Below are 12,083 nucleotides of genomic sequence, written 5' to 3' on the forward strand. Positions count from 1 at the left end.
GGCTACAACAGCAGCAGACACATACAGTATACTTTATAAACTATTATATTGGCCATACAAATTTGTCTACATGTTATTTATTTGAATCCTTAAGGCTTCTCTAATGTCTTACATGAAAGTGCTGTCTGCTTAGATCTTCCATGCATGAGGGAAGGGGGTATATTTTTAAGGAAAAAAAATATGATTTTTATCCACATTTCAATTACAATAGCACATCCAGAGACACAAAATAAAAGACAATACTTTATGGTACCTTTGTTTCATTTATTTTGGCCCCCAAAAGATGCATGCACTAGACTTTATGTACTATAAGGTACTGAAATATTTACAGCATTGTACATGTGCTCTTAAAGGGATGGCAAAGGGAAAGGTCTATTTTTGTCTGGGTGGGAGTAGAAGTTATTTTCCTAGCTTAATATCTGTTCAAAGTGAGAGATGACTCTTCCAAAAAGAAAAGCCCACAGAGAATAAAGCTATAGCATAATTATAGCCAATGTTAACAAACTGTACAGTACTTTACCTGGGAATTCTAGTCTCAGTCGCTCATGTTTGAAATGGCAGTACCAACTGCGAAGTAATGTCGCCATGCTCCCCTTGCGTGTCTGCTCTGCTTGTCTCTATTCCAACAGGTATAGCTGTATATAACCTGTTTCTATGACCTTTATTTCAAATTATTTTAACAAGTTGAATGGACATTTAATTCACAATAACCTGATGGCAATTTTTGGACAAATGGTGTGATCAATATTTACCAGGTTATGGCACTAAAGAATTCAGACCACTATAAAGCGCATCATAAATACTTCAAGTGGACTTAGAAAGGAAACCATCTCTCTAAGAAATTCAGTGAGTAAGGCTCATATCACTGATCTCATTCTGCTTTTAAAGGTAAAGATATGATACCCAGTACACCAGGTTAAACAAACAGAAGGCAGTTGGGAAGAAGATGCGGGCGTAAGAGTCCATTTTGGCAATGCGGATGTGTATTCTGCCATGCCTCCACGCTCCTGTTCGACAATCCTCAAAGCAGCAAAAAAAACTGGCACAGTCCTTGCCATCAAGACACTCATACCCGTATTCTTCATCCCTTTCTTGGAGATGTGTGGCATTGTTCATTTGAATAGTGGCTGATCGAGGCCGGATGTCAATTGTGGGTGCCTAAGATGGAGTGGCAGGAAAAAGAAGAAGATGTGGGAGGGAAAGACAGCATTATTATCACCATACCACCAGGGAAGCAGAGGCTAATGGTCAACATGTGAATGATGGTTCTGCATGGGGTACATGGAAAATTGCTGAGGAGTTCTAATGGTAATACTATCTTGAATTTATTCAAATCAGTTGCATCACACACTATAACTCTAGAGGTAAGCAGCACAAACCAATAGAAAGTTAATGACTATGGACAATTAGCTCCAATGCCAAACTAAGTAAACAGTAGAGGTTAAAGGAAACATTCAGAAATGTAACTGATGGCATTCTGAATCGCTTTTGTATTTTATATTTTGTATAGCTGCTTGATACATGAAGGCAATTTGGGTGTTGCACACGGAAGGAACTGAAATAATCAATTGGAAATGCAGGATTTTCTTTAATATAGGACTAGTTCATGCTGAGACATGAGCAAATACTATATATAAGAAAAAAGGCAACAACTGGGTCTTCTGAATAGAAGAGTCTCTATAACCCTCCAATAGTTTGTGTGAATATATGCGGTTCACCATCTCCTAATGTTTACCAACTAGATGGCTGCTTCAAGTTTTTTATAGTAATGTATATGTTTGGAATGAGTTGAGCCAATTAAGCATTTAAAACTCATTTGAGCACTTGATGAACACTGGGATGACAGAAAGACAGGCCTCAGAATTTCTGGCTGATAGTTATTAAGGTAAAATAACAACAATTCCATCTCATGAGTATGCAAATTTATTGACTTCCTTTTGTGTGTGTGTGTGTGTGTGTGTATGTATATTTAGAACAAAATCTCTGCATTTCTGAATGAAGATAAGATTCAGATGTATAACATAGCTAGGTATATTTGCTAATTTGTTAAGAGTGTGCTGATCCAGTGACAGCATTAAAAATGTATACATCTTAAACCCTTTCAAAACTCTAACTCTTGCGTAAGGAATAGCATTTCTGGTGATTACACTGAATTTTGTTCAGGTCAACATCAGAATAGATTTGGTTTTGTAATTTTGAATAAAATCACAAAAGTTAAGAAGAGGCTTAGAGATGAGTTCTGAAAGGGTGTATTGCAGGTTTCTGGTGTAGCTGGTGGCATTGGATCCCATGGGCAGTTGAGAAAGAGAGAAACACAAATGTTTTCAACATATTAAACTCTTAATTCATGTGATCCAATAATGTTGATTACTCTTGAACTTACAGAAAGTTCAAAACCATAGTGAATCAATATTTGGGCTGCTGAATCAACTCTACCAACTGTTCAGAAATACGTAGCCATTCTACTTAATTAGGAAGTTACCTTGAGTAGAATGCTTAGGTGTCTAAATTAAAACAACAACAACAACACTCTTATATAAGCTCTAATAGTTAAATTCAGCAGTCGCATGCAGTGAATTTCCATTCCAAAAAACATTATACCTTGAAGGAAAACATCCGAAGAAGCTTTCATTTTGTAGACAGAAAAGAGAATCAGAGGTTTTTTTTTAAATTAAAGAAAGACAAGAAAGAAAGAGACAAAAATAATGTAAATTAAAAATATGTTTCTAAAACATAGTAAGTCTAAACGGTCTAATTTATAGAAAAGGTGGAGTAATAGTCATTTACACAAGTATCTATAATAAAAAAAACCCCATTCTTGTCTTCTCACTTGCTTGTAACTATATCCAGGCTAAAGACATAAGATATCCAACATCTTTTAGATCTTTTCATATTCTGTAGGTATTCCAATCTTTTGTGTTGGACTGTTTTGAAAGAGATCTGGATCCTCTGCCATTCACACTTTATGAATACACATTTAAAACCAAATTCCTTTTTCTGTAGATAGTCTTCAACACTACTTCTAAGTTGGATTTCAGGCCATAATTTAGATTTCTGTTTGTCCCCAAAAGTTTACAGATAATAACATAAAGTACAAGTAGTCTATGCTAATATGGGCATCTCCATGTGGGACATGCGAACTTGAGATAATTATCCTTTTATTGCTAGTGAAAAATATAGGTGCAGAAAGACGGCTATGTATCTCATCCCCCAAAAGCCAGGATGAATCATGCTCCAGCAGTGCCTATTTCTTTCTATTGTCCAGAAGAGATACCTGTGATAAAATCCAACTTTAGCATATCTAAAGTAAGTTAAATGTGAATTCTTCCTCTGTAACTGCATGGGTGACTTTCTGGCTGTTTAGCCACTGTGGAGCACGTCTATTATTTTTTTAGTATGTGCTTCTCGACAATCTTTTAAAGATGAAATAAGAATAACGCAATAAAATGTTCTCCAATTAATACATTTCTCTATATTGGTTCTTTTCTGCTATTATCTTGAAAAGTCCTTGAAGATTTTAGGAGAAAATCCAAGTGTCTGTATTGTTTCCTTGATGCCTGAAATAGATTTGAAAATTCTCTCTAAAATATAAAATGCTTTTGTTCTTTACATTTTACACAGGCACATTTGATCTTTGAAAGAGATTTCGCTTCTTCTCATTCCCTCTAGTATTTTACACTAATTCTTTTCACCCCATCCACAGGTTGTAGACAACAGATTTTTCAGCTCAGTTGCAAAAGGCAAGAAGTCTGTCCTAGACTAAATAGGCAACAACTGTCTGGGCAAACCTCCTAACCTCTACAGAGGCAGTTTCCAGGATCCCTTGTTGTGGCTACTGTATATATTTTTTATTATTTTATTTATTTTATTATTGTGTACCATCTGCCCACAAGCAACATTGCAAACTGCTAACCAAATCACTTTCTAAGGGAGAGAAATAGATTAAAGAGGGAGAGAATACAAGAAAAATAAGATAAGGAAACAATGAGAAGGAAACAAATGCTTAAGGGGGAATTAGAATTAGAAAAAGCACATGCTATAGTTTGAATATAAAAGATAAACTGTAGTCCTGATAATAAGAAAAACAGAATCAAGTCAGTAATACAGGCATCCCTTCAAAGGTGGAGAATATCACCAAAGTTAAGACAGAGAAATACACAGTTCCAGTTCTGCTGGAAAGGTCACAGCAAGAGCTCTGTCTGTAACATAAATACTAATTTGAGTGATAGTTGTGATTTGCAGAATACTTTGATTAGAAGGATCCTGGTTCTAAGAAATTAGTTGCTCTGGCATCCAGACAACTGTAATAAATGAGCTTTTCATTCTCAAGGTGAATGTTTGCATTTCTATTAATACCAAGAAGAATATATATGTAATAGCAGTCTAAAATAATACAAGCATAAAGTGGGATTTAAATGTTCTCTCATAAAAATTAACTGAATCTTAAACTGTGATGGTTTAAAAAAAAAAAAAAGATACGTACTGGATTTTTCTTCTTTTTGTCTTTATCCTTGCTTGGCTTTCTGTTGCTGACAAAGTAGTGCAAAGTTCCATACTCAACCAGTGCAGAGAAAACAAAAATAAAACAAACTGACACAAAAAGATCCATTGCTGTCACATAGGAAACTTTTGGAAGAGATTTACGAGCAATTGTACTTAGAGTGGTCATTGTCAGGACAGTTGTGATACCTGGTAGATAGACAGAAAACAACAGAAGTATTACTACTTTAGGTGACAAAGAAGTTTTTCCAGTTAGCTCACACTAACTGGTTTTGAAGGATGCCTAGAGCTCTGACATATAGCAAGGATGTTAAAAAGTGCATCCCATGCAGTACATGTGGATTCGATGAGAGCTTCAGGGAACATGAGAGAGTATGGACCATCTTTGCATGGTCGGTGCAAGGGCTGTCCTTGCAGGACACTTTGATTAGAAGAATCCTGATTCGAAGGAAGGAATTAAGTTTAGTTTTAATATAGCTTTTTAGTTTGGTTTTAGGAGTTCTTTAGTTTAGGGACTTAAATTAGACTGAGAAAGAAGAGCTTGTTGTGTCAGAGGAAGAAAACCATGGTGGAGAGAGACTAAAAATATGTCTAACATTTTAGTCCATTCTTCAAAGTAACCTTAAGCCCAGTCTCTTTAAATCTTTTATGCTGCTGGCATCGGTTTCCTTTCTTTTTAGTTCTTAAGTAGTGATAGCACTGTCAGTAAGAAACACATCTGCAGGCATTACACGAGAGAAGTTCATGGACGTTCTAGAGAGAGCACTTAATCTGGCTGGGACTGCAGGAGGAAGTGCGTGTGTGATTGCAGGTATGCCACTTTAACTGAGAAGCACTGTTCCGTGCCTCGGCGTCCCTTCTCCTCTCAGAACATTATTCCCTGTATTGTCTTATGAAAAATATTAAAAATGCATCAGAACAGCTAAAATCCATCATGTTTATACATAGCAAATTTCACATCGCTGATTTTTTGGCCCTTTTACTTCCTCAGTGGTGCAAATAGACTAGTTCTCAATAGAGAGGTCTGTATTGTACATCTAAGTAAAATTAAAAATAACAGCTGCATAAATTTATTAATCTTTTACTTCTTTATTGCAGCTTTTGTAACCTTTTTGGAGGAAGAGTTGAAAAAAGGCAATAAAACACTCAAAACATTCTGTCATGGTAACAGCGGTCCTCTGGTCCTGTGTTTCTTTTGAAGGAGCTCTGCAGTGAGAACGTTGTTTCTCATTTTACACTCATGCTCTGTATTGTAGTTCTATGAAGAAATTAAAATGCAGAAGTAAAAACTAAAATGATTCTCATTCATATGGATTTAATGTAGGAGTAGAAAATCATTCATAGTACAGGATTTCAGATAGTACCACTAAATTCAGTTAATTTTTGTGGTCTGAAGGCTACATTTGACCTATGGTCCCTAAAGTAGAAGTCGAGGTACTATGCTGCCCTCTTTCTACTGCTGTGCGACAGACAGACGGAAAGATTGAAGCTCTCTTGGTATTGATTTCATTTGTATGGCTGGTCACCATGATGTGGAAATAGACCAAAATGTGCCTGCCCTAAATCGAGAAATGTTCCTCATCTTTTTGATTTCTGTTATCAGCAAAGACATGAATTTTTATTGCAGCCAACCTAAAATATACAGTTAGGATCCAACATAGTAAAAAGAAAGAGATGTAAATATTGTTTAGATTATGTGATACCTTGGAAATGAATACATCAGTCTAAGTGATAACAACTCGTGAGTTTTGAGATCATGTCACGCGTTTACAAACTGGTGATCTGCAAAGATGTCACTTCTGTTGTGATGCTTGAATAAAAGGGGGAAGATTCAACAACTCACCCAGTGATGTTCTGGCTGGAACAGCATCCTTGTTAATCCAGAAAGAGACCCAGGACAACACAACAATAAGTGTGCAGGGAATGTAAGTCTGAATTGTGAAATAACCCATTCTCCTGCTCAGGTTAAAGTAGACAGACATGACTACATAATCTCCTGTAAAATAGAAACACATAGAGACAGGGTACTGTGTTAAAACCCCTATCGACTTTATTGATGTTAGGGTATATTCTGATTTTAAGTTGTTTTTTCACCGGATGTGCTGAAGGCAAATATATGCATATCCCTTCTTTAGAGCTAGTAAAGTTCAAGAACTGGTGGGGTTTCCACGCTGCAAAAGTAAACTCTTTTGCAGGTTAATTCAGATGACTTGAACTCGTTTCAAGGGTAACCTCTCTTGCATGGCATAGCAGGCTGCTTTCTTACCAAGTCGTTCGTTATAACTTGCAGATGCCTAGTATAGTCATGCAGTGGCAACTGAGTGCCTGGTGGAGGTCTAGCAAACCTCCTGTCCCCATGCTGCCTCTGCTGCCGCTCGCAAATAATGCATGCTTTCAGCTGTACTTTCTCAATTATTCATGTCCTCAAATATTCTTCGGGGCAGGGCTGTGTCAGTAACTAATTTATGATTTGTCTACAGATCTCCTGTTCTATCGTCTCCTCTAAGAGAATTTGAACCCCCGTTTCCCAAGCAAGGTTACTCTGGAGTGTATTCCACCTCATTCCTGTTCTGAGATTCTATTTCCAATTTTCTTTTATCTGGTCAAACTGTTAAGTAATTCTAGCTGTGTTCAGGAGTAGAGCAAAGGTTCAGTTTATGATCTTTTCTTTCTTTTTTTTTTTTTTTTTCTGAACAAAAAGAGATCTCATCTTTACTTCAAGTTATAGAAATCCTCGCAAATCCCAATTCCCCAAATTCTACAGAATTTAAGGCTACAGATTTCATTCCAATTCTGTGAAATGGAATCCAGAGTAGTTTTGAACTGAGACAGAAGAGAGTTTGCAAATCTAGATATTTTCTTAGAGAGGTCAAAGAGACTCTGTGGCTAACGTGTGCTTTGCTTAGATTAGTACCTTTATTTAATATAGAGTTCTGGATTTTCAGACATAGTTAAAATCTTAATTTTCCCAGAATGGCCCTTTTGAATCTGGCCATAAAAAAACAATTTAAGACATAATTTTTCAGTTGATTTTTTTTTTTTACTTTTCTGTTTTTTTCAATGCAAATGTCCATATCCCATGCATTAACTGCTTTATAATTTAATTATATTATGTTATTATCAAACCAAACATTTAAAACTAATGATATGTGTGCAGTCTCTAAAGAAGATAATACTGAATGTAAGCAACCTATTTTAATTAACTACAGTTATTTGTTCCTTAATTTACAGATGCAGTGTTTGCATTATATGTGTATGTCTGATAAATATACAAAAATATTGATTAGGAATATCATAAAAATGAACCTGTAACATTACAGTATGAATTATTCTTCATCTCTGTGGATCATGTATGAACTTTTTGGAAAGTAATTATTTTGTCAATTTTGGGAATTAATTCCTTTATTGATCCACTTTGATATATACTGTTAATAACCTTGATATTTCAAAATTGGCTTTGTTTCTGCTATATTATGGTAGCAATTGTTTTAAGCAGTAGCTGCATTACATCAAAGCAGTCTCTAGGAGAAAGCCTTTTCCATACTCGGAGTTATTCTGCTTCTTTAATGAGACAAAAAATTGCTATAAAAGAGGTGAAATATAAATTAGAACATATATGAAAATATGAAAAGGTACAAAATATTAGTTCAGAACTGAAATAAAAATTCATCTGTTTTCTTTGTGCTCCTTCTTCTTTCTCTGAAGCTGATGCTACTGCTGTACACTGTCTTCTGGAGTAGCTAAGCTGATGTATCAGATCCTAGGTAACTACTTTTTTGGTGTTTTTAGTCCACATTTTTGGTCTTCTTTTGGACTGGTCCTTCTGGCCAACAGTTCTGGTAGTTCTAGCACTCTCATCTTCTGGAATCTTTTATTCAAAAGAATAGAAAATATCAGGATCTTGTACACAAGCCAGCGCTGTTGCTTATAGGTATTAGAGCCAAATACAAAACAGTATCTGTGCTGAGAAAATGAGCAGATAAATCCAACTAAGCTAGACCAGGGCATATTGTGAAGACCTCGTGCAGAGACTTCTTCAATAACATTATGCGTGACCCAAGCCTAATAGGGATGTGAATAACAGATTAATAAATACATACATACATATATGCGTGTGTGTATATATATGTATATATATATATATATGTATATGTACAGTAGCCTCAGACAGTCTTTCCATTTCATAGACCTTCACAAACACTGTTCTTATCAAGTTTTCTCTAGAAAACCATGAAGATGTCTTTGGATTTTCCACTTAGCTCAAGTAGTGTTTTTATATAGTAAACTATTGCAGCAACATTTTAAAAATATTTTATGCCTTATTTTAAAATAAACATACTTTTTTTTCAAAATATATTATAATTTATAAGAGCTTTGAAAATGTTAACAATCTTGGTCAGTCCTTTATCCATTCAGCAGCAATGAAACATTACCCAGAACTGTCACTGTTGTGCCAATGATGCACTTCAGTGGCCAGTGCATTTCCATAGAGACACCAGTGCCCTGTCACAGAGTATTTGCCACACATCCTGGACATCCTGGAGACTCTCCAGGTGGAAGTTCTTTCATATATATATTTTTTTTTGGTACTGACCATCTAACTGTATTTAGAATTAGCATGTCTGTGCCAACATGTTCCAGAAAGTTTAAAAGTGATGTAATTGTTCTAGATTTTGTTCACCTCTCACAAATGTCATTGCTCCTCCCTATATGTAAGGCCTTCCTACAGAACTTATTTAGTTTTGGAAGTTGTGAGATTGCAGTTGAAGCAGCATAGTTCTCAACCACCCATACCAGTCTTCTGGGAGAAAAAAAAACCCCATAAGGCCTCATTTCAACAGAGCTGAGCCAACAGCAGTTGAAGTTCACCCTCGAGGGCAATCTGAAAGAATATTTCTATAACTGCAGACACATCAGGACTGTTATTGCTCTTGGAGGTTCAAAGGATGACTGCAACTGGACAGGGAACTCAAAATAACACCTAGGTTCAATTCAAATCTCAAATTGCTAATTATTAATGGAAATTTTCATTTTTCATTCTTTTCCTTCATTTCCTTTACCTTCGGGTGAAAGTCGCGTGGTGACCGTTATATAAAAGTAATATAATTACCATTTGTGAAATGTAAATAATGTTTTTCAACCTTACAAATTATGGAGAATATGAAATTAGAGCTTCTCTACAGTAGCTTACATAGTATAAAAGGGCCCAAATAAGAATTCCTTTCACTGTATACTGAGGACTCTTGATAACGTAGAGACAAAAAGAAGAATATTTATATCTTTTCTGTTAATAAAGTTAAATTATTCCACATAGATGTCTGTCCAGCACCCCAAGAGATGCAAGTTTCTCTGTGGAGTACATAAGAAATATATATTCCTCAGTAATCTTCTGAACTGCACATGAATCAGATGCTCAAACCATACTTTGACTTTTCAGAGAGAATTATCTCATGCTGTAGGAAGGACCTGGTTGAGGTGGTAGGTTTTGCTATTGTCATTGCATTCATAGCGATATACTATTCTACTTCTAATACAATAATTATTCTTTTTTTTCCTAATGGATATATGCTTAAAACCCCCCAAATACCTTAGAGATTTTCATAGGGAACACTTTATATCCGCTCGTGTTGTTTATAAGCAAAGCCTACAGAAGTATCCTGCTAGACCCACTTCTCATGGCAGTCAATACTTGACTGAACTCTCAAGGAAATAAAATATAATAATTAAAAACCCCAGGTAAACTCTATTGTCTTCAGAGTTTCTGCTAATGCAGAAGATAAATCAGAGGAAGTCAAAACTTAAATGTCCAACATAACTTGTCAGGCACTGTGGAGCTGACCAGTCTGAGGAATCATTTGAGGATACATAAATTCTTCTGAATTGCGTGTTGCGGGCCTGTTGGTACTACACTCTGTTGTATTGTGAAATCCACTATTTCAGGGAATCTTACAGAAGAAAGGAATAATATTAATTCCACAGAGAGATTTTTTTGTTTATTTGTTTCCTTGGGAGTTTGGGGAGTGGGATCTATTGATGATTTTCTCAAGATAAGATGATTTCTCAAGGTAAGTTAAGAATAACAAGTATAAGATAGGAAATGGTGTAACAAGGTAAGCTAGTAATTCTGTGGTGTACTGAATGTCTCCTTCTGCCTAAAAGTGATATAAGCAATCTTAAGAAAAAGTAAATGGAAAAACAGGACTGTGGAATACTCGGGGAGGGGTTGCCAGGTGTTCCCTAGTTTCTGTAAGTGATTTGGGGGTGGTATAACTACAGGCCTTTTAAATATGTGAGATTTTGAGTAAGAAAAGCGTTCTGGAAATAGTCAAAGATATAATGCTATAGGAGTGTACAAGCTAAGGCAAGACCAAAGATGTGCAATTCAGAACCTAATACTAGTTGTCATAAAATGCAAATCCAAAACACAAAATGCATTAAGTGCACTAGAGAGCATGGACTAGACAGTTCTTTGTTTTAATCCCATTTTTCTTAAGCAAAATATGTTACCTCTGTAAGAGAATCTTTTCCCAGCCGTGTTCATCTGCATTTGTTTTCTGACTTTATTCATGGACCTCTCTGCTCTTCAGCTGAGACCAGCTTAAATACACTCTGTCTATTACTTTCAGATTATCTCTGTGCCGGAGGTGATTTGCACTCCTGGTGTGATGCCTCTATGAAGCTGTCAAACTAAGACATTTGCCTTAGTCAAAAATGACCAGACGATCTTCACCACAGTGTCAGTCACTAGCTCTTTCTTGGTAAATTGCTAATGTTTTCATTAGCACTTCTGTCCCCTTTCCCTGATCTCTGGCTCCCGTTTCCCCAGTATTGTCTAATGTAGCAAGGAGGCTCCTCAGCGCTGCCAGATTGCTGTTTAGGGGCTAACATATGTTTGGTTTTTGCTAGAAATGAGTGATAACGCAACATGGCAATATCTCTGTGAGTAAGACAACGTACTTTAATATTAGGCACCCTAATTAGAAGATTGTAGGTTATTTGGCCTTTCTCCAGAGATTTTACTTCCATGCTCTGCCCAGCCCATTCTGTGGTATGTATAGTTACTATATAAGTGTATAAAACAGTATGTCAATAATTTCCAAATTTTATTTACATTGAAAATGCTCATTCTTAATACGAATTTGAAATAAATCAAATCAGTTCAAATTATTTTCAAAGAAAAAGCAAATTTTCCTTGGAAAAAAAATCTTATTAAATGAAAAGCAAAATATTTTTTCCTTAATAATACATTTAGATTTCATTTGTATAACATGTATTCTATTAATCTTTATTCATCTCTGTAGGTATATATAGATAGATATAGTCTTCTTCGTCTGAAGATATGATAATCAGTTAATCAGTTTCTTCAGTGCAGTGTATTTGGGTGCATTCCCTTGGGGAAATGCTAACCAGATTATGCTTGCCCTTTTATATAAATACTCATATTATGGTTTCTACTAGATGCATATTCCCACCAGTTATGTTCTGAAGATCAGGATACCTAGGGCAAGATTCTGACTTGAGAAATAGCCTCTTTATAGTGCTGCTCTGAATGGGAAGTTGGAGATTTCTCTTACTGGCAGTAA

At 35.7% G+C, this 12,083-nt stretch overlaps 1 protein-coding gene across 4 annotated transcripts in view; it reads right to left on the reverse strand.

Annotated features, from left to right (window-relative positions):
• Nucleotides 1–882: 882 nt before the first annotated feature.
• GABRG2 (gamma-aminobutyric acid type A receptor subunit gamma2) overlaps nt 883–12,083 on the reverse strand; it is a 41,505-nt gene continuing 30,304 nt past the window's right edge. Inside the window, exons 5-8 of one of the 4 annotated variants that reach the window (XM_062587046.1) lie at nt 6,344–6,493; nt 4,484–4,689; nt 2,602–2,625; nt 883–1,158 (exon numbers count right to left, since the gene is read on the reverse strand). In XM_062587046.1, the coding sequence (XP_062443030.1) occupies nt 883–1,158; nt 2,602–2,625; nt 4,484–4,689; nt 6,344–6,493 (656 nt within the window). Of the gene's footprint in view, nt 1,159–2,601; nt 2,626–4,483; nt 4,690–6,343; nt 6,497–12,083 lie in introns of all 4 variants that reach the window. The other 3 variants (XM_062587044.1, XM_062587047.1, XM_062587045.1) reach the window with 3 other exon arrangements.

Source organism: Rhea pennata, chromosome 14 (genome assembly GCF_028389875.1).
Source record: "Rhea pennata isolate bPtePen1 chromosome 14, bPtePen1.pri, whole genome shotgun sequence".
In the NCBI taxonomy this organism is placed as follows: Eukaryota; Metazoa; Chordata; class Aves; order Rheiformes; family Rheidae; genus Rhea; species Rhea pennata.